The sequence below is a fragment of the Bombina bombina genome, chromosome 2 (assembly GCF_027579735.1).
Source record: "Bombina bombina isolate aBomBom1 chromosome 2, aBomBom1.pri, whole genome shotgun sequence".
NCBI classification, from domain to species: domain Eukaryota; kingdom Metazoa; phylum Chordata; class Amphibia; order Anura; family Bombinatoridae; genus Bombina; species Bombina bombina.
The window spans coordinates 1,221,932,044-1,221,959,404 of NC_069500.1; the positions used below are offsets into that span (position 1 = coordinate 1,221,932,044).

Consider the following 27,361-nt stretch of genomic DNA (forward strand, 5'->3'; position numbering starts at 1 on the left):
ATAAAATATCACTCACCAGCAGGACCATATAATCTCCCTCCTGTTTTAATATTTAAATTTACAGGGGTCGTTCCATAGGCCCTAAAAATGCAAGCCAAGATTGTTAGTTATTTGCTTGTAAGCTCTTACAATATAAAGCTTTATCATGTGACTCTTACCCATATTGTGGTGCTCCTGTTTTAATATCTCCTATAGTAACATGGACATCATCATCGTCATCATCACTGTCACTTTCACTGTCATCATCTGGCTCTGCCACCTGTTACAAGTAGGGAAAAAAAGTTGTTTCTTATATTAATGGAGAACATCACTAATTGAATCACATCTATATAAGCCTTTAACAACCAAAATAAGATCCATCTTCCAGATTAACTGATAGGAATGTGCACAAACTATCTCATAAGATACGAAAATCATTTACATTTTGTTTGTCCCATTGTAACACAAATGCAGAACATTGTTTACAAAACTTCAGTTAAAAAAGGGACAGTGAACATCTTGCAATTTTTATATAACATTTTTTTTTAGTTAAGTTGTAATCAGGGTGGATAAAAATCAATGATTTTATTTTTTATTTATTTTTTTAAACTTAAATCAAATTTTTTTTATTTAAATGCTGTAATATTTATGGCTAATGTTTTTTGTTTTGTTTTGGGGTAAATTAATTCCATTAATCAATTCACAATGTCATGCTTTCTCAAAGGTTTCTGCCATATTATTTTGGACAATTTTTCTATCTTGAAGATATCACATATTATTGATTTTGTAGTTCTCAAAACTGAATTTGTTTCTGAAAAAATAATATGCCCCTTTTTCACTGCAAAATGTTGTTAAATTAATGATTTATCAACTGTATGTTAAAGATAACTTTTGGGTTTAGAATAGAGCATACAATTTTCAGATTTACTTGAGCAATGCTCTACGGGGGCCTAGCTGAATACACTGGACGAGACAGTAATAAGCAGATAGCCTACTTATGCAGGCTTTTCAACAATGGATAAAGAACAAAGCAAATTAGATCAGAGAAGTCAATTGGAAAGTTGATTAAAATTGCATGTTCTTGGACATGCCCTGGAGGAAGGAGGAAGCTGGTGGGAGGAGCACAAGTGCAAGGACATGCAACACTTGTTCTCTGGCTCCCTGTAAGAGCTACTGGCAGGAAACCCTGTGCTTCAAACCCTGGTCCTAGGGTGGCTCTTTCTAAGTAGTTACCACATACTTCCAGCACTCCAATAGTGGTATTCCATCTCACTAAGCTGCTATTAGCAGCAATTCAAGGGACTGACCAAAAAATCTGCTCCTTATCCCCCCCCCCTGTATCTTACCTGCTCCCCCCCTTCCCACCGGTGCTGCGTGAAGGGGAGAGCAGCAGTGGCTTGAGTCACATGCTGAAGCATTATTCAGTGAAGCAAGGGGAGAGGAATTTTTGAGACCTGACTTTACCTATTACGGCGCTGCCTAGGCAAGTTCTGCTCCGGTGATTGGTGTTGCTCCCTGGTCGCTCCTGCGGAACATCGTTGGTATTGGCTCTGAGACTGGGAGCCTCCACGTGACCGAGACGGGCGGTCCTCCCCGGTTTGGACGGAGGCTGCGTGTGAGTCCTAATGGCGCTGCTGGCGGCCCTTTGCTGAGTGGATCCTTGCTGTGCAGGACCGGCGTTATCTGCCGGAATCAGAAGAGGCTTGATCTTGTCTCACTCCCCCCCACCGATGCTGCGTGGGGGAGCCCTGGCTTCAAATTGAAGATTACCCTCCAGCAGAATCGGCTTCCAGGGAACAAGAGGTCCTGTGAACTGGGACAGGTACTAATTCGGAATCCAGGCTCCTTGGGTAACCTATTATATATTTTTTTCAGTAGCCGGACTGATTTAGGCTTCCATTTCTTACTATATAAGTGACTCTGAACTTATTGCTGGCTCATAAGCTGGGGAATACTAAAGGATCTATGTGAAGTTTAAAATAAACTCTCTTAAGACACGGTTTCCCCATAAATGAACATAAATGACTAAGTGAGCTTGAAGGAAAAAATTGTTTATGCTTAATAATATATGATTCATAAGTGTCTTAGTGAATCTTAACTAAGTTCAGTAACAGTTTGGCCAGTGGCTGTTCTTTTTCTTTGATTGTATGGGTTTTTTTTTCCTTGCAGTTGCTGAATATAAAAAGAGAAATTGTATTTTTGCTATACTAGGAAATGCTTGTTATTAATATTAGATCTTTAACTACTAATTTCCTAGGTGTATAGAACTCAATGAATAATAGGCAAAAATGATATATCAGAATCCTATTTTTGTTATATCTGGTTAATTGAGCAAAAATAATTGAAGTATGTATAATTGAGCCAAGGACTCACTGATTTAAACTGCTAAATCTAAGGGTTAATATCACCTCTTATATATTTATTTATTTTTTTTTGTATTTTTTTTTTATAAGTTTTTTGTTACATAGTGAGACAGAAATACAGGTGTATAAACTGATTTAATTATACGAGATCCTTTTTAAACATAGTGGCAAAGGGAATAGTATTGCATGCACACCTAATGGAATAAAATCAAAATTATATTGCCTTATTGACTACGCCCTAGTTAAAGTGAAAAATATACTAAAAAAGGGCTGAAAAACATAATTTATGCTTACCTGATAAATTCCTTTCTTCTGTTGTGCGATCAGTCCACGGGTCATCATTACTTCTGGGATATAACTCCTCCCCAACAGGAAATGCAAGAGGATTCACCCAGCAGAGCTGATATAGCTCCTCCCCTCTACGTCAGTCCCAGTCATTCGACCAAGAATCAACGAGAAAGGAGTAACCAAGGGTGAAGTGGTGACTGGAGTATAATTTAAAAGATATTTACCTGCCTTAAAAAAACAGGGCGGGCCGTGGACTGATCGCACAACAGAAGAAAGGAATTTATCAGGTAAGCATAAATTATGTTTTCTTCTGTTATGTGCGATCAGTCCACGGGTCATCATTACTTCTGGGATACCAATACCAAAGCAAAAGTACACGGATGACGGGAGGGATAGGCAGGCTCATTATACAGAAGGAACCACTGCCTGAAGAACCTTTCTCCCAAAAATAGCCTCCGAAGAAGCAAAAGTGTCAAATTTGTAAAATTTGGAAAAAGTATGAAGCGAAGACCAAGTTGCAGCCTTGCAAATCTGTTCAACAGAGGCCTCATTCTTAAAGGCCCAAGTGGAAGCCACAGCTCTAGTGGAGTGAGCTGTAATTCTTTCAGGAGGCTGCTGTCCAGCAGTCTCATAGGCTAAACGTATTATGCTACGAAGCCAGAAAGAGAGAGAGGTAGCAGAAGCTTTTTGACCTCTCCTCTGTCCAGAATAAACGACAAACAGGGAAGAAGTTTGGCGAAAATTTTTAGTTGCCTGCAAGTAGAACTTGAGGGCACGAACTACATCCAGATTGTGTAGAAGACGTTCCTTCTTTGAAGAAGGATTTGGACACAAGGATGGAACAACAATCTCTTGATTGATATTCCTGTTAGTAACTACCTTAGGTAAGAACCCAGGTTTAGTACGCAGAACTACCTTATCTGAGTGAAAAATCAGATAAGGAGAATCACAATGTAATGCTGATAACTCAGAGACTCTTCGAGCCGAGGAAATAGCCATTAAAAACAGAACTTTCCAAGATAACAATTTTATATCAATGGAATGAAGGGGTTCAAATGGAACCCCTTGTAAAACGTTAAGAACTAAGTTTAAACTCCATGGCGGAGCAACGGCTTTAAACACAGGCTTGATCCTAGCTAAAGCTTGACAAAAAGCCTGGACGTCTGGATTTTCTGACAGACGCCTGTGTAACAAGATGGACAGAGCTGAAATCTGTCCCTTTAATGAACTAGCCGATAAACCCTTTTCTAAACCTTCTTGTAGAAAAGACAATATCCTAGGGATCCTAACCTTACTCCAGGAGTAACGTTTGGATTCGCACCAGTATAGGTATTTGCGCCATATTTTATGGTAAATCTTTCTGGTAACAGGCTTCCTAGCCTGGATCAGGGTATCAATAACCGACTCAGAAAAACCACGCTTTGATAAAATCAAGCGTTCAATTTCCAAGCAGTCAGTTTCAGAGAAGTTAGATTTTGATGTTTGAATGGACCCTGTATCAGAAGGTCCTGTCTCAGAGGTAGAGACCAAGGTGGACAGGATGACATGTCCACTAGATCTGCATACCAAGTCCTGCGTGGCCATGCAGGCGCTATTAGAATCACAGATGCTCTCTCTTGTTTGATTTTCGCAATCAATCGAGGAAGCAGCGGGAAGGGTGGAAACACATAAGCCATCCCGAAGTTCCAAGGTGCTGTCAAAGCATCTATCAGAACCGCTCCCGGATCCCTGGATCTGGACCCGTAGTGAGGAAGTTTGGCGTTCTGGCGAGACGCCATGAGATCTATCTCTGGTTTGCCCCAACGTCGAAGTATTTGGGCAAAAATCTCCGGATGAAGTTCCCACTCTCCCGGATGAAAAGTCTGGCGACTCAAGAAATCCGCCTCCCAGTTCTCCACTCCCGGGATGTGGATTGCAGACAGGTGGCAAGAGTGAGACTCTGCCCAGCGAATTATCTTTGATACTTCCATCATTGCTAGGGAGCTTCTTGTCCCTCCCTGATGGTTGATGTAAGCTACAGTCGTGATATTGTCCGACTGAAACCTGATGAACCCCTGAGTTGTTAATTGGGGCCAAGCTAGAAGGGCATTGAGGACTGCCCTCAATTCCAGAATGTTTATTGGAAGGAGACTCTCCTCCTGATTCCATAATCCCTGAGTCTTCAGAGAATTCCAGACAGCGCCCCAACCTAGCAGGCTGGCGTCTGTTGTTACGATTGTCCAGTCTGGCCTGCTGAATGGCATCCCCCTGGACAGGTGTGGCCGATAAAGCCACCATAGAAGAGAATTTCTGGTCTCTTGATTCAGATTCAGGGTAGGGGACAAATCTGAGTAATCCCCATTCCACTGACTTAGCATGCACAATTGCAGCGGTCTGAGGTGTAGGCGTGCAAAAGGTACTATGTCCATTGCCGCTACCATTAAGCCAATCACCTCCATGCATTGAGCTACTGACGGGTGTTGAATGGAATGAAGGACACGGCATGCATCCTGAAGCCTTGTTAACCTGTCTTCTGTCAGGTAAATCTTCATTTCTACAGAATCTATAAGAGTCCCCAAGAATGGAACTCTTGTGAGAGGAAAAAGAGAACTTTTCTTTTCGTTCACTTTCCATCCATGCGACCTTAGAAATGCCAGAACTAACTCTGTATGAGACTTGGCAGTTTGAAAGCTTGAAGCTTGTATTAGAATGTCGTCTAGGTACGGAGCTACCGAAATCCCTCGCGGTCTTAGTACCGCCAGAAGGGCACCCAGAACCTTTGTGAAGATTCTTGGGGCCGTAGCCAATCCGAATGGAAGAGCTACAAACTGGTAGTGCCTGTCTAGGAAGGCAAACCGTAGATACCGTTGATGATCTTTGTGAATCGGTATGTGAAGGTAAGCATCTTTTAAATCCACTGTGGTCATGTACTGACCCTTTTGGATCATAGGTAAGATTGTCCGAATAGTTTCCATTTTGAACGATGGAACTCTTAGGAATTTGTTTAGAATCTTTAAATCTAAGATTGGCCTGAAAGTTCCCTCTTTTTTGGGAACCACAAACAGGTTTGAGTAGAACCCTTGTCCTTGTTCCGACCGCGGAACTGGATGGATCACTCCCATTAATAACAGATCTTGTACACAGCGTAGAAACGCTTCTTTCTTTATCTGGTTTGTTGACAACCTTGACAGATGAAATCTCCCTTTTGGGGGAGATAATTTGAAGTCTAGAAGGTATCCCTGAGATATGATCTCCAGCGCCCAGGGATCCTGAACATCTCTTGCCCAGGCCTGAGCGAAGAGAGAAAGTCTGCCCCCCACTAGATCCGGTCCCGGATCGGGGGCTCTCGGTTCATGCTGTCTTTGGGGCAGTAGCAGGTTTCCTGGCCTGTTTGCCCTTATTCCAGGACTGGTTAGGTTTCCAGCCTTGCCTGTAACGAGCAACAGCTCCTTCCTGTTTTGGTGCAGTGGAGGTTGACGCTGCTCCAGGTTTGAAATTCCGAAAGGGACGAAAATTAGACTGTCTAGCCTTAGCTTTGGCTTTGTCTTCAGGTAGGGCGTGGCCCTTACCTCCTGTAATGTCAGCGATAATTTCTTTCAACCCGGGCCCAAATAAAGACTGCCCCTTGAAAGGTATATTAAGTAATTTAGACTTAGAAGTAACATCAGCTGACCAGGATTTTAGCCACAGTGCTCTACGTGCCTGTATGGCGAATCCAGAGTTCTTAGCCGTAAGTTTGGTTAAATGTACTACGGCCTCCGAAATGAATGAATTGGCTAGTTTAAGGACTCTAAGCCTGTCCATAATGTCGTCTAGCGTAGATGAACTAAGGTTCTCTTCCAGAGACTCAATCCAAAATGCTGCCGCAGCCGTAATCGGCGCGATACATGCAAGGGGTTGCAATATAAAACCTTGTTGAACAAACATTTTCTTAAGGTAACCCTCTAATTTTTTATCCATTGGATCTGAAAAAGCACAGCTATCCTCCACCGGGATAGTGGTACGCTTAGCTAAAGTAGAAACTGCTCCCTCCACCTTAGGGACCGTTTGCCATAAGTCCCGAGTAGTGGCGTCTATTGGAAACATCTTTCTAAATATTGGAGGGGGTGAGAACGGCACACCGGGTCTATCCCACTCCTTAGTAACAATTTCAGTTAATCTCTTAGGTATAGGAAAAACGTCAGTACTCGCCGGTACCGCAAAGTATTTATCCAACCTACACATTTTCTCTGGTATTGCAATGGTGTTACAATCATTGAGAGCTGCTAAGACCTCCCCTAGTAATGCACGGAGGTTCTCCAATTTAAATTTAAAATTTGAAATATCTGAATCCAATTTGTTTGGATCAGAACCGTCACCCACAGAATGAAGCTCTCCGTCCTCATGCTCTGCAAGCTGTGACGCAGTATCAGACATGGCCCTAGTATTGTCAGCGCACTCTGTTCTCACCCCAGAGTGATCACGCTTGCCTCTTAGTTCTGGTAATTTAGACAAAACTTCAGTCATAACAGTAGCCATATCATGTAATGTTATCTGTAATGGCCGCCCAGATGTATTAGGCGCCATAATATCACGCACCTCCCGGGCGGGAGATGCAGGTACTGCCGCGTGAGGCGAGTTAGTCGGCATAACTCTCCCCTCGCAGTTTGGTGAAATTTGTTCACATTGTACAGATTGACCTTTATTTAAAGTAGCATCAATACAGTTAGTACATAAATTTCTATTGGGCTCCACCTTGGCATTGGAACAAATGACACAGATATCATTCTCTGAGTCAGACATGTTTAACACACTAGCAATAACTTGCAACCTGGTTATAATCTTTTTTAACAAAAACGTACTGTGCCTCAAAGAGGTACATAAACGATTAAATGACAGTTGAGATAATGAACTGAAACAGTTATAGCATCAAGTTTAAAATAACACAACTTTTAGCAAAGGTTTGTTCCCATTAGTAAATAACTAAATTTGACATAAAAAGAGTAACGTTTTTATTCACAGTCAATAAAAATTCTCACAGCTCTGCTGAGAGAATGTACCTCCCTTCAAAGAAGTTTGAAGACCCCTGAGATCTGTCAGTGAACCGGATCATGCAGGAAATATAATAGTAGCTGACTGGAATTTTTTGATGCGTAGCAAAAGAGCGCCAAAAACGGCCCCTCTCTCTCACACACAGCAGTGAGGAGAAACGAAACTGTCACAATTTAAAGCATACAACTGCCAAGTGGAAAATAATGCCCAAACATTTATTTACTCAGTACCTCAGCAATGTAAACGATTCTACATTCCAGCAAAAACGTTTAACATGACAATATTTATTAAAAGGATTAGTGACCTTTAACAGAGTAGTTCCGGTGAAAAACCATTCCCAGAATACTGAAGTGTATACATACATGTCATTATAACGGTATAGCAGGATTTTTTCATCAATTCCATTCAGAAAATAAAAACTGCTACATACCTCAATGCAGATTCATCTGCCCGCTGTCCCCTGATCTGAAGCCTTTACCTCCCTCAGATGGCCGAGAACAGCTATATGATCTTAACTACTCCGGTTAAAATCATAGTAAAAAACTCTGGTAGATTCTTCTTCAAACTCTGCCAGAGAAGTAATAACACGCTCCGGTGCTATTGTAAAATAACAAACTTTTGATTGAAGTCATAAAAACTAAGTATAATCACCATAGTCCTCTCACACATCCTATCTAGTCGTTGGGTGCAAGAGAATGACTGGGACTGACGTAGAGGGGAGGAGCTATATCAGCTCTGCTGGGTGAATCCTCTTGCATTTCCTGTTGGGGAGGAGTTATATCCCAGAAGTAATGATGACCCGTGGACTGATCGCACATAACAGAAGAAATTAACATTAGGCCGTCGTATAAAAATATTCTTGTCTTCTTTATTTATTACATTTAAATACACTTTCTCTGTATGCTTCTGATCTTAATTAGTTTTGATTCATAATAGAAAGTGCTGGGGCAGTATATATTTTGAGTATTAATTATACCTAAGCTCAAAATCTTAATTTTGCACTTTGGTGTTAAAATTAAAGAGCACATTAATATATTGCCAGGTTGAAAAATTGCCTAAGGGAATTTATAAATTTAAAAAAAAAAAAAAAAAAAAAAAAACCTTTTTTTTTTTTCCTTTTATTTTTTAAAAGGCAGGGTGGAGGGAGAGGAAAAGAAAGAAAGAGAAATTCCACCAGGAATTCCTAATTAATTAAAAGTGCTTACAAAGACTAGGTCTAACAGAAATTGAGCAGATAACAGCTTAGTACTGTGATTATCAGGATTGACTGAAGCAGTTCTCTGCTCTATAGAGGTAAATTGTTAATAGTATTTCTTACAAGTTTCTTATAAATATTCCGAAAATATACTAAATTGGGTACTCCTTAAGTGAATATATTGCATAGCCTAACTAGATCTCTGCAGGATTTTGGAAGGACATAGAAAGAAAGAAGGGGAAAAAGGGCAATTCTGCTACCACCACATATTCAAAAAAAATAAGAGTAAGGAAAGGGAAAGAAAGGCAAACAAGGGGAAAAAGAAAAAGATAATAATATATCTTGATTTAGAAATATCCCCAATTAACATGAAAATTCCATAACTGAGATGTTCTGAAATACACGGATTGATTCCTAATCCCCCTTTTTTTTGTTTTGTTTGTTTGTTTCCTCCCTTGCTTTCCTTTCCTCTTTAATTCTTCATTGCAATTCTTAACGCAATACAACACAGCACTATACTCACTGTCACTTATTCACGTGATATTCTCCTCCCCTCACTCACTCTCCCCTCTTTTTCCTTTTTTTTTTTTTTTTTTTTCCTTTCATCTTCTTCTCCCTCACTTACACATGGGGATTGGAAAATTCCTTTCCTTCCCCCTTTATTAAACCCTATCACTTAATCCACGACACAGATACAGAATTTTACACAATCTATGGATAAATATATCACTGCACAAGCCAGAACTTCTCCCTCAGCCATGGCAACAAAACAAAGAGAGAGGAAAAATAAGAACATGCAAGATATGGTAGCAGAATCTCGCCCAATTAGTCCACTAAATGTAAATGAACAATTAGATATACAGACATTAGTTACCAAAATTTCAGAAGCCCTCTCGCCTAAGTTTAAGCAGTTGAAAGAAGAAATTAAGCATGATATCAATTCCTTAACTAAAGAAGTACAACAGTTCTCTAAAAGAATCTCTGAGGCAGAGCAGAGAATCTCTGACTTAGAAGATACCACCCTGAACCAGAACTCTAGTCTAGACGAAATAAACGCTAAAGTACTGAAAATGCAATTAAAAATAGAAGATCTAGAAAACCGGGCAAGAAGAAATAATATTAGAATAATAGGTATTCCTGAAAATAAACAGTATGAGGATTTAAATAAATTAATTACAGAAACTATTCCACAACTTTTGCAGATGCCCCAACCATATCCACGTATAATAGTTGAAAGAGCTCACAGGTTAGGATGGTATAATTCGGAAAGAGGTAAAGATCGACCTAGACCCATTATAGCTAAACTACTCAATTACCAAGATAAACTTACCCTGCTCCAACACTTTAGACAAAAGCAACCCATTACGCTGGGCAGCACCAAAATTATGCTTTTCCAGGACTTTTCAGCGGAAACTACAGCTAAAAGGCGAGAATTAGCACCAATCTGTACACGCTTGATAAACCAGGGATATCAAGCTACTCTAATATATCCAACTAAACTTAAAATAACAATAAACAACGAAGTGAATTTTTTGAGACAGCTAAAGAAGCTGAGAAATATATAAAACAAATTGCTCCCCAAGCACAAGGTAAAAGCTGAAAACAAACTGTTCCCTAAGTATAAGGTAAAAACTGAAATAGTAACTAAAATTATAAGTAAAACATTAACGCGAACAATTGTTATATAAGATGTATAATGAATATCCAGTCTGTAAATAGGGTAGATACCGTGATAAGAGATACCTTGGTTATTAGGTTATCTTATAGAGGTCTAGCTTGCAGGAAACCAATTACGACAGGGTTGGGGGGGATTGGGGGGGGGGGGCCCGGGGGGGAGGGAGTCGAGAGGGGTGTATGTGTTTTTTTTTGTTTGTTTTTCTCCCTCCCTTGTTGGTCTTGTTTTTATTTTTTGGGTATTATGCCTGTTTTAATTAAAAATTACAGTAAATGACTGTAAAATGATTTCTTGGAATATTGGTGGCCTTACGTCCCCAATAAAAAGGAATACAATTATCTCACATCTTAAAAAGCTGAAGGTAGATATTGCTCTTCTTCAAGAAACCCATATAAAATTAGAAGAAGTTCATAAATTTAAAAAATCGTGGGTGAAAGAAGTTATAGCTACTCCAGCACTAGGAAGGAAACGGGGGGTAGCAATTTTAATAGGTAAAAAAATAAAGGCAACAACTACGGTTATTGAATCTGATCCAGAGGGAAGGTTTTTAATTGTAAAAATAAAACATGGTAATTCTGTGTATACACTTTGTAATTTGTATGCTCCAAATATTATTGATTATGCTTTTTGGGAGACTTTACAAAATAAGATTCTTTCCAAGATAGAAGGGATGTTAATTATTGGAGGAGACTTTAATATGTCACCTAATTATGCCTTAGACAAACTTAGACACAATCTTAAAACACTGAAAACAAAAAAAAGATAATTTAGAAGCCAAAATTTTTAATAAATTATTTAATAATCTAAGAATAAAAGATATATGGAGATCCCAAAACCCAGAGAGTAGAAACTTTACCTGTCTATCAAAGGCTCACAAATCTCTTACGAGAATTGACTTATTCTTAGTAGATGAGAAATTATTGAACTTACAAATTAAGGCCAGTATCTTGCCAATTACTATCTCGGATCATGCCCCAATAACACTTGAAATATATTCACAAAATGCTAATTTTAGAAATAATCGATTTTTTTTCCCTCAACATCTTGCTTCAGACCCAGAATTTAAAACGATAGTAAACTTAAAATTTGAAGAATATGCTAATTTTAATAGGGAATATGAAGATCGCCCAATGCTATTCTGGGAAACTGCAAAGGCAGTTATGAGGGGAGAGATACTGGCTTATAATATTAACAGAACTAAGTTGTACAAAAAAAGAGAAGAAATCATTATGAAATCCTTATCAAATGTTTACAATAATTATATAGTCAATAAAACAGCTGGAACCTGGAATATATACGCACAAGCAAAAAAAGATAGAGATTCTCTTCTATTACATAAAGCCACACAACAGGAATTAATACTTCAATCACAATTATATAAATACGGGAATAAGGCAGGAAAATTACTTTCCAGATTAGTTAAACAAGACAAAGGGAATACTCCAATTGAATTTATTCAGAATAATGATAAATTAGTCTCAGAGTCAGAAGAGATCTTAAACATAATGGTAAAATATTATTAAGACCTTTACTCTTCAAACCCGTCAAATAATTCTGAAAGAGAAGACTTTTGGAAAAAAAATTCATACTTAAAAATTTCAGAAGAAATGAATGAATTAATCAACCTTCCCATTACAGAACTAGAAGTTAAGAAGGGTATAGAGGATCTGCCTATCAACAAAGCGTCAGGCCCAGATGCCTTGCCCGGCGAATTTTACAAACTATTGTCGCCGGCTATAGTTCCATACTTAACAAAACTATTTAATGATTTGTATAAAGAGGGCAGCCCACCACCAGCCAGTTTTTCAGCTTCTTATACAACTCTTATCTTAAAACCTGGCAAAGATAAATCTCAAAAAGAATCATATAGACCTATTGCTCTACTAAATGTAGATTATAAACTGTTGACATCCATACTAGCACAGAGATTACAAGCTCCTCTTTCACCCATAATACACAAAAGTCAAGCAGGATTTCTGACAAATAGAAATTCTTCAGCTAAAATCTGCGAATTATTTCTTACTATTGACTATGTTAAAATAGAGCCGACCCAAGCCCAAGGTGGTGAACAAAATGACTCAGACAAAGCAATAATCTCAGTCGATGCCGAAAAGGCATTCGACTCGATTCATCATGTCCATTTACTACATACACTATCTCAATTCGGGTTCAAAGGACAATTTCCTAAATTTATTCATAATCTCTATAAGAAAGCACACACGAAGCTGTTAGTTAATACAAGGCAATCAATAGATATACATCTTGCGAAGGGCACAAGGCAAGGCTGCCCTCTTTCCCCATTGCTTTTCAATATGGCAATTGAACCACTAGCAATCTTAATTAGGCAGGACATTGAAGGAATTAAAATAAGGAAAAAGGAATTGAAAATCTCATTATATGCGGATGACATCCTAATATATATGAGTAATATCCAGAGAAATATCCCCAAATTATTGTCTATTATATCACAGTTTAGCTCATTCTCGGGATATAGGATAAATACTAATAAGTCTGAGCTGTATTGGTTAACTCACCCGAAACAACCTATAGAAAATATTCTGCTTAAGATTGCAACTGATTCATTTAAATACCTAGGTATTATAATTTCCTCAAATCCAGAACAGTGGTATTCTCTCAACATTTCTCCAATCTTAGAAACTACTAGAAATACATTGAAGAATTGGCAGAACCTTCCCATCTCTCTTTCTGGCCGAATTGCTTTATACAAAATGATACTATTGCCAAAAATCCTTTACATATGTCAGAATATACCGATCCTATTAAAGCAAAAAGATTTAAGACTCTTAAACATATCACTCAGAAAATTTATATGGCATGGCAAGAAACCTAGAATTGCTCTTGAAAAATTGTCCCTTCCTATAAAATATGGAGGATGTGCCTTACCCGATCTATGTTTATATAATCTTGTCTTTTTAGCCCGCATTGTAACAGGATTCATGGTAAAGATTACGTAACAGACAATGACTTAGAGAGGAGTATAACCTTCCCCTATCTCCCTACAGCGTTAATTCATAATAAAATCACTGATATACCAAGAGAGATTAAGAAATTTCACTCTATTATTGTTCCAATAAAAGCGTGGCTAAAGATCTGCAACCTATTAAAAGTTAATGAAAAAATCTCAAATTACTTACCCCTAATGGGTAACCCGCAGTTTGAATTAGGATTACAAATATCACCCCTCCAAAGATGGCAGACAAAAGGACTCGAAAGGGTAGCACAATTAATAGATACAACAGGGAACTGCATTAAATCATTTAATGATCTTAGGAGTGAATTTAATATCCCACAAAAAGATTTTTTTTATCTACCTTCAGTTAAGACATTATACTTGGAAGTTAACTAGTACATCAGGCTGGAATTGGTCGTTAGGATCATTAGAGAAATGGTTATTGCTGGTTAAAAAAGGCCAGATGTCTATCTCTCCTTGCTATCAATTACTCAATGCAAATAAAGGACCAACTAATATAACAAAAATAGAACTGAAATGGAATTCAATTATAGACCCACTTCGACTAGATGAGGGATTCTCCCAAGTATCCATATCAATCGTTAAACAGACAACACTTTCCTCTACATGGAGGGAGTCGCACCTGAAACTACTATATATGACATATATTATCCCGGAAAAGGGATATAGATGGGGGAATATTCAATTTAATAAATGTTCAAAATGCTCACTTGTTGCAGCTAATCTTAAGCATATGCTATGGGAATGCCCAAAGGTTAGAGCAACGTGGAAGAAGGTGGAATTTTGGTTTGATAGGAGAATAGGTATTACCCATGTTGCGCTCTCATATATAAAAATAATATTTCTTAGAACAGAAGAAGGACCTTCTTTAGATAAAGAATTTATTGTTAATATTACTATATTAGCAGCAAGATATTTACTGTTTAAAAAATGGACGGAAACTTCAACCGCTTGCATATCAGAAATTATAAATTGCATAAAAAAGCAATGCATCTTAGAACAGTATGACTCAAAACTATTTGAACCACAAGATATCAATAGATTTTTCCAAAAATGGGCAGCATTTATAAAGACCCTTCCAAAAGAAGAAATAGATCATTTAATTTATCCATTTAGGAACTCAGATATAGTTCTCCTAGGAATTTGGTAAAGACACTGAAAATGAAGATGTGACGAGAAAGTAACAACTAAACTATACTCTCTCTTCCAAGAATCATTTTTCCTTTTTTTTTTTTTTTTTTCCTTTTCTCTCCCTCTCGTCCCCTTCCCCCTTCCCCCTCCCTGGGTTGCCCACCCCCCCCCCCTCCTTCCGGTTTATACTAATCATAATTAATTTTCCGAGCGCCTGCAAGGGAGTAGCTGAATTGCAAATGTAACCAAATAATAGTTAAGTAACAGATTACGGAACTATATAGGTAAAATTACTCAGAATATAACAACGGGCCAAGATAAGATAGTTGAAATAGAGGACCCACAAGGGTCAAAAGGTTATTATTTAGCTTAAATTCTTGTAAATGGTATTATCAGAATTAGTCTACAGATTGTTCTTAGATATAGGGCCCTTATTAGATCCAATTTATAACCCCTTCTCAGAAATCAATAACATTGTCGCTCCTAATATTAGGAGAGCTCCCACAACAGTAGAGGGATAATAGGAGAGGCAGTGGGGAAGAATCATAATTATCAAGCAGTATATTATTGGTGGGGCTGGTGGGGAGCAGGAGCTCAGGGGAGAGGGGTTATCTATTTTTTTTTTATTTATATAGGTTCTGGTTCATTATGGTTATAGAGGTAGCTAGTTATGAAAGTCAAATGTAAATATAGAATAAGACATTACACTGATCAAGTTATGTTCAGAAATTGTTTATTTTCACATTTGGAGCTGTGTCTCCAAGACAATGACAGAACAAACTGGAGCTGCGTCTCTACAATTTATGTCTATTTTGCTAATTATTTTCTTTTCTGTATGTATTGACTGAAAATGTGAAAAATAAATATTTAAAAAAAAAAAAATTGCATGTTCTTTCTGAATCATAAAAGTTTAATTTAGACTTGTGTCCCTTTAATTCCATTGCTCCACTGCAAATCTATGTACACCGAATTAACCAATACTAAGTTTTAAGAAGCTTACTGAATAGAAGATTGTTTAGAGTTGGGTAAGCATTAAAAATGAAAAATGTTACTGTTTTAGTTAAATAAGACTATTTCAATTATTAGAATCATTACTTTTCTCCTTCTAATAAAGTAGAGGTGAAAAGTTGATCAAATATGAATGGATTAACCAAATAAAAATTGGAGATAGTTCAACCCCAAATAATTGTATTCATTTTAGTGATCTTTTTATGCAAATCAAATGATATATAACCAAATAATGTAAATAAAGTAATGGTCTGATATAACTGGAAAAAACAATCTGAAAATTAAAATCTATTTTAAATCATGGATTTCATTTTTCGAATAATAAATCGGTCTTACTGACAAGTGATTTAAAAAGGTAAGTATTTTAGAAATACCTTTTTCTTCAGTAAATCCGGATCGCCGATCCCCCCGCCCGCAGTTCCTCTGTCCTTACGTCACCAATGACAAAACCGGTTTTCTCCAATCATGGCTTCCCCCCCCCCCCACACACAGTGTGTCCATCTCGTGATTGGAAGAAGCCGGTTTCATCATTGCTGTGTAAGTACAGCTCGAAGAAGTGGGGGGGGAATGCAGGTCCGGCTTTGGTGAAGAAAAAGGTACGTATTTGTAAAATACGCTGCAATGTAAACGTTCATGAATGAAAGTGCCCCCCACAAATCCACATCTCTTTTTCCGTAGTGTTGCTGCCCCATCCCTTCTTGGCCCTTCATCTATATTTTTGCTGTAGCGTAGGGCCCTCCCACTCCCTCCACTGCTGGGCCACCCACCCGCCTCCTGCACACACCTCCTGCCGGCACCAGCAACAATCAGGCATCTGCCCTCATATGGAGCCAGAGTACCAATCAAGCTCCGGCTCCATATGCAGCAAATGTCTGGAGATTCAGCTTTCTGCTGTCATTCAACAGCCAAAACTGCTGGAGCTCACTTTCAACAAGTGAAAAAACAGAACTTGTATAAGCCCACAAAACACTCCCCTAGATGAACTGCCAATCAAAATGAGCCGTGTGCAAAACCAGCATGAGCATATGTAATTAGTGAATTGCCGGTTAAAACATTGTGAAATATATATTCATATACATAATATAAGTGTGTGCAAATGTAATCATATACAAATATAAATATGTGAGGTCCGAGTGAAACTAATAGCCCCCAAAGATAGACCTGATCATGTATATAACAAAAAAATCTAGATGCCATAACTAAATATTTAATTATCCACATTAATAGTGACGAAGGGTTGCCATAGCAACATCTGAATAAACACACAACTAGATAAACTAATTCAGCCAAAATACCGAACAACTAAATACACCAATAAATCAAACTATTTATATTGAAAACATCATAACCCATCTACCGTCAGTCTAAATTGTTTATATTAAACAATCAATACTTTTGTCCAAAATTATTCAAAATATAATAAACGATTATGAGTGTTGTGACCCTAAAAGAAACAGAAAAAGAAAATCAGACTGCATACAGACATCAGCAGCACCCATGAAGATATTGCATGGTATTATCACAAAAATTGATCACCAAAGTTAAGTATTACCCATATTTGTAGCCTACCTGGCCACAATATTGGTTCCTCTTACATATAAAAATAATACTAATAATCAACCACAATCTCCACATGTAGTAATATTGAGCTTTTTTTGGGGATGTGTTTTCCATGGAAAAAAAGTGACATCTATGCAACAAAAATAATAATAATGCTACAAAAGACACATTTCCAGATCTTATAATAGTCTATGTGTACCATACTAAACCACAACCTCCACCTGAAATAATATAATATTAAATAATATGGAGCACAGGGAATGTATTTTCCCATGGCCCAAAAAGGAACATCTAGCCCTATCCTATAACACAATAGTGATAATGCTACCAAAGTCATATTACCAGATCGGATAGAACAGGTCTAGGGGGCATATAGATCACAATAAACCACCCACAGTGTGTATGTGTGACAAGTTATGTGAAATACTAAAAAAATAGAATTAAAAACACGTTAAAAACATAACACACCTCATATGACTTCCAACTGAAAACTAAGTAATAATAGTAAAGAACAGGGAACACCTCATATAATCATATACAAATATTGCTAAAGTAGAATCAAATCTATCTCAAGAGCAGGAGGTAGAAGCATAGACTCTCTGTCATATTCGTATATCTGCATATAATAGATTCACGGACTCTCACTTAGTGGATCAATGAACTCTCATAGACAATAGGATATTTATAGAAAGTTCTGCCATCCTGTCTGTATGTTTAAGCCTCTCAGGGCCAATGTGCAAAGTTCGTGTATCCAACGTGCTTCTTTTCTGAGGAGTATCTTGGCTTTGTTCCCTCCTCTTCTTAAGACTGGCACATGGTCAATGATTCTGAATCGTAAGTCACTCACAGTGTGCCCCGCTTCAAGGAAGTGGCGAGCCACCGGACGTTCTGCCTTTCCTCTATTTATCGCCAATCTGATGTTAGAGCGATGATTCGCCATCCTCACTCTGGCATCGTCAGTCTTGCCAGTATAAAATTTCCCACAGGGGCAATTCAGCAAATATACAATGAACTGGGTTGTGCACGTGAGAAAGAATTTAATCTGGTATCTCGTGCGACAATCAGGGTGTTGGAATGTCGTGCCCGTGTGCATGCTGTTGCAGGTGACGCAACTGTGGGTGGTTTATTGTGATCTATATGCCCCCTAGACCTGTTCTATCCGATCTGGTAATATGACTTTGGTAGCATTATCACTATTGTTATATAGGATAGGGCTAGATGTTCCTTTTTGTAATGGCTTTCTTCTGGCGACTCGACCATGCAGCCCATCTTTCTTCAAGTGCCTCCTTATTGTGCATCTTGAAACAGCCACACCACATGTCCTGTATTTCACCTGAAGTTATTTGTGGTTTTATCTTTGCATCCCGAACAATTTTCCTGGCAGACGTGGCTGAAATTTTAGTTGGTCTACCTGACCGTGGTTTGGTTTCAACAGAACCCCTCATGTTCTACTTCTTTATTAGAGTTTGAACACTGCTGATTTGTATTCTCAATTCATTGGATATCTCTTTATATTCCTTTCCTGTTTTATACAGTTCAACTACCTTTTCCCGCAGATCCTTTGACAATTCTTTTGCTTTCCCCATGACTCAGAATCCAGAATTGTCAGTGCAGCACTGGATGAAAGATGTAAGGGTCTGTCAGGAGTCCAGAAACTCATTGACCTTTTATGCACACACTAATTACAAGAAAACAGATCACAGGTGAGGATGGTTACCATTAATAGCCATTCACACCCCTTTGTGTCAACTTGTGTGCATGTTATCAGGCCAAAAATCACCAGGGTATGTAAACTTTGATCAGGGTCATTTGGGTAGTTTCTGTTGTCATAATGATTTAAATAGAGTAAACACAGTTGATTGATAATAAATGGCTTCAGCCAAACACTAACCATGAGTGAAAGAAAGGTTTTTGTGTTATCATTCATATTCTCTGAAAAATGGTCAAGAAATCATAAATTCTGCCAGGGTATGTAAACTTATGAGCACAACTGTATATACACGTCTAATTGGGTGAAAGGGTGAAAGGGAAACCAGTCAAAATTAAAAAATTCCTGATAGAGCACGCAATTTTTAACAACTTTCCATTTTACTTCCAATAACGAAATGTGCAGTCTTTTTATATTTAAACTTTTTGAGTCCTTTTGAGCATGTGCAAGAACTCACAGAATATACAATATACATATAAGCATTTGTGATTAGCTGATGGCTGTCACATGATACAGGAGGAGTGGAAATAAACAACTTTGAAATTTGTCAGGAAAAAACAAAACAAATACTACTCATTTGAAGATCAGACTAAGGGGTCGATGTAACAAAAGCTTTCACCAGCCTTTGAGCCCCTACGGATGCAGGTTCTCACACGAGAACCTGCACCTGTATTTAACAAGCAGCGGTCATCAATCTGGCTGTGCGTGGGCAGGATTGCATGCAAGCGCAAAATAGCGCTCATGTGCAATGCTGAATTCCTCCAGGAGAATACAGACCGCCAGAGGTGAGCTGCGGCGGACAAGGGCACGTATACATGCGCCCCTGTCCACCTCAGCTTGATAAATTGCCTCCTAAGTGCTATTGCATTGTCTTTTTATCATGCAAATTTACTATATTTATTGTTCCTTTAACTGAGACTTGTGCAATTTAAATCTGACCTGTGTGAAAACGATGTTGCCTGTTTTCATAAATCCTTTAAACTGCACTGTCACTAGCTTAACTCTATATTACAAGGAACATGCGTGTAGAATATATGACTAATTTCAGCTTCACACTTCCTGCTTCATTACATTTACTCTTAATTAAAGGACAATGGAAAAGTATGGGTTCTTTTTTGTTTAAAACTTACAGGTTTCACAACACCATTCTCGGTAGCCTCTGGTTCAAGGTTAGGTGGAGGATGAGCACTAGAAAATAAAGTACAAAAGATCTAAATTAACACCTCACCGAACTAAACAGATGTAAAAGAGGCTCAGAAAAAACCAACATGATTGACAGCTTTGTTGAAAAAAATATTCTCTCAAAGGGACAATTTACTCAAAAATGTTCTCCCCTTTAATTTGTTCCCAATGATCCACTTTACCTGCTGGAGTGTATTAAATTGTTTACAAGTATTTCCATTAAAGGGACAGTCAACCTAAAAAATATTTATTATATATATTGTGATCTTTATCGTTTGCAAGTAAAAGCACTTACTGTTCGTGCCGCTGCCGTTTGAAAATGTCCGTTTGGCCCCTCCCCTATTTCATCATCGCCTACATCATCATCTTCATGGAATAGCAGTTACTTTGCGATCCTCCTCGTAACCTTCTTTAGCGCATGTGCAATGCGCCTATTATACTGAAGGGGGAACGTTTGTAACCGTGTAATCACTGTGTAGTGTATATTTAGCTGAGTCAGGCAGTTTGCAGCATATTTAAGAACAGAATCTCAGCTCTTTTTTGCAAAATAAATAATCTATATTGTAATGTGTTTACATTTCAGTTTTTAGTTTCAAGTATTACCGAACCAATCCAGCTTTTCAAAGATGAAGTAGATCAAGAACAGGCAAGACAAGTATATGTATAGTGTAATGGTGTTTTTGTTTTACTTTAACATTTTACAGGGAGAATAATGGGTGTCCCTTAAAGGGACGTGTTACTTAGCATAAATTCCCATTTTCCCTGGTGCCACTGTGAGATAGGAAAAGTTTTATGAAATACACCTGTTTTTTTTCTTCTTTAGTTAAAACTAAGATCAACGCATCAGAGTAAGTGCTCTGTGAGCAACAACCATTTAGCTGCTCTTTTTACTGTCAGCTGCATCTGCATGAACAGCCAATCAGTGCTGAGTTGGCACTTTGCTTTATTGTGATCTTTCTATAACTGACTGTGCCAGATGTGCGCTTCCTTGTAAGACTTGAGACTAACATCCTGATGTGGCTACTCAGCAAATTTTGAGAAAGCTTTTTTTTTTTTTTTTTTTTACAGGGCACATCTGGCACCGTCACTTTGATACTTCTCAGTTATACAAAGATCACAATAAAGCAAAGTGCCAACTCAGCACTGATTGGCTGTTCATGCAGATGCAGTTGACAGTAAAAAGAGCAGCTAAATGGTTGTTTTTTGCACACAAAGCACTTACTCTGATGTGTTTATCTTAGTTTTAACTAAAGAAAAAAACACAGGTGTATTTCATAAAACTTTTCCTATCTCACAGTGGCACCAGGCTGGAATTTATGCTAAGTAACACGTCCCTTTAAGGGACAACATTTATTCTCCCTGTAAAATGTTAAAGTAAAACAAAAACACCATTACACTATACATATACTTGTCTTGTCTGTTCTTGATCTACTTCATCTCTGAAAAGCTGGATTGGTTCGGTAATACTTGAAACTAAAATCTGAAATGTAAACACATTACAATATAGATTATTTATTTTGCTAAAAAGAGCTCAGATTCTGTTCTTAAATATGCTGCAAACTGCCTGACTCAGCTAAATATACTAGACAGTGATTACACGGTTACAAACGTTCCCCCTTCAGTATAATAGGCGCATTGCACATGCGCTAAAGAAGGTTACGAGGAGGACCGCAAAGTGACTGCATGAAGATAATGATGTAGGCAATGACGAAATAGGGGAGGGGCCAAACGGACATTTTCAAACGGCAGCAACGCGAACAGTAAGTGCTTTTACTTGAAAACAATATAGATCACAAAACTGGGATACATTTGTACATAATGATCGATTTACACTTTATATATATCACTTAGCAGAATTTTTAGGTTGACTGTCCCTTTAACCTTATATTGGCATTTGAAATAGTTTATTTAGCCTGTTGTATACTCACCCATCCTGAAAGTTTTTGGCCTTGGGGCCAAACTGTGTTAACACAGCCAGTAGAAGAAATTACACTCTGAGTGGGTTTTAGAAGAGATAAGGTAATAATTGGGTTATGGACAGATATAAGATAAAGAGCATGTCTCTTTACACATTGTGATAAAGTAATGAGATCTGATTATACCTACAAGCTCAACCCATTTTATTAGGTTGTTTCTTCAAAACACAAAATCAGCTCATTCATATACACAAATAAGCCTTAAAAAAAAGCAAATCTCATACATTTTATACTCTGCAGCTGGTAAAAAAAAGTAATTGTAAACACATTAAGGGAAAAACTATTTTACAGTATACTATCCCTTTAATTTGTCATACTACTGTAGATAATAAAGCAGTAATGCTGTATTAAATGATACATTTATATTGTGTATAAAACAGCACTATTTAAACAAAAGGTGGGGTTTTAATACTGTTAAGATAAAAGAAAGTGAGCAAAACAATCCACAACATACAACAACTTTGACCCAATTAAACAAGAAAACTACAGCATATAAAAAATGTTTACTTTTAATTCAAATATAAGCTGAAGTGCACAGTTGGTCTCATTGGTTGAGAAGGAAAACTCCCTTCGCTCTTTTGACGCACAGTGACATGGTCCACAAGCATAAGAACAAAACAGGTTTGATAGCACAGGACTTTTTTTCACATTCTGGAATGAGACTTTTTTAGTGTAAATTTTTCCGCAGGTCATTTTACAATTTAAATCAATTTTAAATAAGGCAGTTACATTGAAGCAAATTAGCTGCAGAGAAAAAAAAATACATTTTATTAAGTTTTTTAAATGTCTTTAATAAAATCTGTTTTCTTTGTTTATAATTTGCACATAATTAAAAAAGGTACAAATGTATTAATAAAAAGGGTGCATTGCTCACAACAAAAAGTTAGGGTGCAGGGTTTAAAAAATCCCCGAGAGACAGTCACCAATCAGTGTGTTGTGTTAACACTTGCATAGTACAGCCAGAGCACAGTGCTGTTTAAACAGCTTGGTGTGGGCAGCACTGCAAAGCAAAAGTGCTAACAGTTACTGCATATGTCCTGCTCTGTCTGCAGACATGCTGCATTTTCTGTGATGTCATCTCAGATCACAGCATGTTCTCCCTTGGGGGGTTTGATAGCACTTTTTTTTTTTTAATTATTAAAAAAAAAAAAAAAAAAAACACCATATTGCAATGCCCTCATATACTAAACAAAGATAATAACTGCCTCTAAAAATAACAGCTGTGATTTGCACAATCCAAGAGGATTTGTATTGCCCTTATAAAAAGATGCACTGAATGTTAGCTTGAAACAGGTAAAAAAAAACTAAACAAAAAGTAGATTCTAAATTAGTGTCAATAATAAGGCTTAAAATAAACCAGAGAAGAAGTGGCTTAAACTAACAGTTTGTAATATACGGATTATAACAATCTCTGTGCAATATATTTTTAGAAGAGGATACTCACCTTGTAATATCTTCCTCATCGTCATCTGGTCCAGCTGCTTCATTTTCTTCTGTAACAAAAAAATGTAAACACAAAAGTTACCTGGTGCATTATTTTTATATTGTTTAGTAGACTGTGAAAACTTGCAAATATCTAGGTTTATTTAAGGTAAAATGTCAAATGCTGCATGCTTTCAAAATACCACAGGCCTTGAGATCTGGAAAGGTCATGGAATAAATGTTACTTAAAGGGACAATAAAGTCCAAAAAACTTTCATTATTCAGATAGAGTAAGTAAAATGTAAATAACTTTCCAATTTACTTTTATCATCAATTTTGCTTTGTTCTCTTGGTATTCTCAGTTCAAAGCTAAACCTAGGAGGTTCATATGCTAATTTCTTAGACCTTGAAGGCCGCCTCTAATCTGAAAGCATTTGGCGGTTTTTCACCACTAAATGGCGTTAGTTCATGTATTTTATATAGCTAACATTGAGCTCACACATGTGAGGTTAACTAGGAGTGAGCACTTATTGGCTAAAATGAAAATCTGTCAAAAGAACTGAAATAAGGGGGCAGTTTGCAGAGGCTTAGATACAAGGTAATCACAGAGGTAAAAAGTGTATTAATATAATCGTGTTGGTTATGCAAAACTGGGGAATGGGTAATAAAGGGATTATCCATCTTTTTAATCAACAAAAATGCTGGTGTTGACTGTCCCTTTAACGTGATGGTAAATTATCTCAGTAGTAAATATATATTATAATAATGAAAAAACGATAAGTTTTTGTAAAATGTATTTGAATCCTCTGCCCCCGTTTTGCTTCCTAATCTGTATATAGGGACGTAGAGAGTGTTCCTAAGGAGATGACAACTAATGAGCATCTCGGAAATCTTTTTATTTTAGTACACATGATGTACTAAAGAGACATTTTAATTGTCCCATTAAATGGAACTGTTAAACATAAACACACATAAAAAAATTATATATATATATATATATATATATATATATATATATATATATATATATATATATATATATGTATTTATTTATATTTATTAGTAATACATAAAAAAATATATGTGATGCACAATGGTCATTCTTTTGCTGCCATGTCTACTTGCCCATCAACTACATTATTTTGTAATTTTTACAGAATCAAATATTCCACTTGGAATAACCAGATATAAACTTTTTTTAATGTGATTACAAAGAATGTTTTCATAAAGCCAGAAGAAACGTAAAGATGATCTTTCAACAATCAGTAATTCTCTGTCTATTGAAAAAATTGGGATATCTGTTCTAAAGAATCCTTGCCATGTATAATGGACACAGCAAAGTGATGGAAGCTCTGTTAAAATAATAATATGTATGAAAATCGCTGCACCATTACAAACTATTTCAAATTTAATAAATAGTGAGAGTGCATATAAAATGGCAATTTCATTTAGGTTGCTAAATAAATCCAATGTGTATGATGTCATACAATCTTCCAATAATGATTACCAATTTTCATAAATACACATTTCAGGAAGACTGCATTGGCTTCTTCGGGCTATGAATGGCTGAATTCAACACTCACTGAAACTTGCACGGGGCTCAATAAAAGCTACAAAACTAGATTTATATTTTCATTGCCTAAGTTACAAAGGCTACCTCATCACATCTTGCCACCTTATATACGAAGTGAAATCATCACTGGCAGATGTTGTTTTCCACAAAATACATCTTTGCTTAAAGGGATAGCCTACTCCAGAATTTGTATGGTTTTAAAAGCTAGATAATCCCTTTATTACCCCCAGGTTTGCATAACCAACACAGTTATATTAATATACTTTTTACCTTTGTTTTTACCTTCTAGCAGGCTGCCCCCTAATTTCAGATCTTTTGACAGACTTGCAGTTTAGCCAATCAGTGCGGACTCATAAATAACTCCAGGGGAGTGAGCACAATTTTTTATCTATACGACACTCTAGAACTAGCTTTGTCTGGCTGTGAAAAATGGTCAAATGCACTGAAATAAGAGACAGCCTTCAAGGGCTTCGAAATTAGCATATGAGCAAACAGAGGGTTTAGTTTTTAACAAAGATTAACAAATGAACAAAGCAAATTTGATGATAGAAGTAAATTGAAACATTGATTAATATTGCACTCCCTATCTGAAGTCTTAGATACAGGGTTATCACAGAGGTAAAAAGTATATTAATATTTCCATGTTGGCTGTGCAAAACTGGAGAATGAGTAATAAAGGGATTATCTATCTTTTTAGACAACATACATTTTGGAGTAGACTGGCCCTTTAAGAAAACGTTTTTAACCCCCACTCCCGGAGTAATTTCATGACATGCACTTAAAGGGACAGTAAAGTCATAATTAGATATGTGTTATTTAAACAGAGCATACCATTTTAAACAACTTTCCAATTTACTTATATTATTTAATTTTGCTTCCTTCTCTTGTTATCCTTTGCTGAAAGGTTTATTTAGGTAAGCTCAGGAGCAGCAAAGAACCTAGGTTCTAGCTGCTGATTGGTGGCTGTATATATATATATATATATATATATATATATATATATATATATATATATATATATATATATATATATATATATATATACATACACACACACACACACACACCGATTGTCATTGGCTCACCCATGTGTTCAGTTATAAACCAATAGTGCATTGCTGAATTCTTTAAAGGGACAGTAAACCTTAAAAATGTTATATAATTCTGCACATAGTGCAGAATTATATAACATTATATTAGCACAAATATTATAAAACATAATTTCCCCTTTGAATTTTTTTAAAAAACTGCTGTTTTACAGACCCGCTCTCTGTGATCTTCTGAGCGGGTCTGTTTTTTTCAAACAGCGCATCTGGCCAGCTGTACAGTCACAGCCCAACCCGACCGCGCCATAGCACTAAGTGCAGCTCGCTCCTGCTCTGTCAGACAGCAGGAGCAAGCTGAACTTAGTGCTATGGCGTGGTCAGGTCAGGCTGTGACTGTACAGCTGGCCTGATGCGCTGTTTGAAAAAAAAAAACAGACCCGCTCAGAAGATCACAGAGAGCGGGTCTGTAAAACAGCATTTATTTTAAAAAAATTCAAAGGGGAAATTATGTTTTATAATATTTGTGCTAATATGTGCAGAATTATATAACATTTTTAAGGTTTACTGTCCCTTTAAAGAAAATGTTTGGGTTTAATGTCCCTTTAACAATATGGCTTGCAGCAAACTGAATGAATCTAAGATAATGAAGAATGGATTGGCAAGAATCACTTAAAATATCAAGACAGATGTACTCAGGAGGACAGTAAACACCTTGTAATTACAAGACAATTATGTTGTGCTGCTATAAAATAACATCAGCCAAGTCTCAATGTTTTAAAACAAATTAACATCCATTTTATGGCAATTATTTTTAAGCCACAATCCACCTATTTGGAAAAGTCAATCTGAGCTTCAGTCCACAAACAACAAATCTAGCCACAGTCATAACCTTAGTATAAAATGCATTGGTTTGCGGTCATCTGTTAAAGCCAGTAATGAGAAGTCAGCAGGGTGCATTTCAAGTTCTGAGAATTAGAAACTGCTCAGTAGTCAGAGCTAAATTAAAAGGGCAAAATAAATAATGAAGATATATTGCAAAATTGTTTCATTATGCATAACTAAAAATGTTATACTAAAATGTCAAGGTGTTTACTGTCCCTTTAATTTGAACATGGGCCTGCTTTTCCTAATGACAAATCAAATCTAGAGAGCATAGTGAAACTTCAAGGGACATGCAGTGATGTCTCAGTAATCCCCCCCCCCCCCCCCCCCCATGGCAAAATATAGTTGAAGTACTGTGTCCTCCTGTATAA

At 37.1% G+C, this 27,361-nt stretch overlaps 1 protein-coding gene across 4 annotated transcripts in view; it reads right to left on the reverse strand.

Annotated features, from left to right (window-relative positions):
• FIP1L1 (factor interacting with PAPOLA and CPSF1) overlaps positions 1-27,361 on the reverse strand; it is a 259,017-nt gene that overhangs the window by 231,158 nt on the left and 498 nt on the right. For all 4 annotated transcript variants that reach the window (XM_053703970.1, XM_053703971.1, XM_053703969.1 and 1 more), the window contains exons 2-5: positions 23,512-23,560; positions 20,040-20,097; positions 159-259; positions 17-81 (exon numbers count right to left, since the gene is read on the reverse strand). In XM_053703970.1, coding sequence (XP_053559945.1) covers positions 17-81; positions 159-259; positions 20,040-20,097; positions 23,512-23,560 — 273 coding nt within the window. The remainder of the gene's footprint in view (positions 1-16; positions 82-158; positions 260-20,039; positions 20,098-23,511; positions 23,561-27,361) is intronic.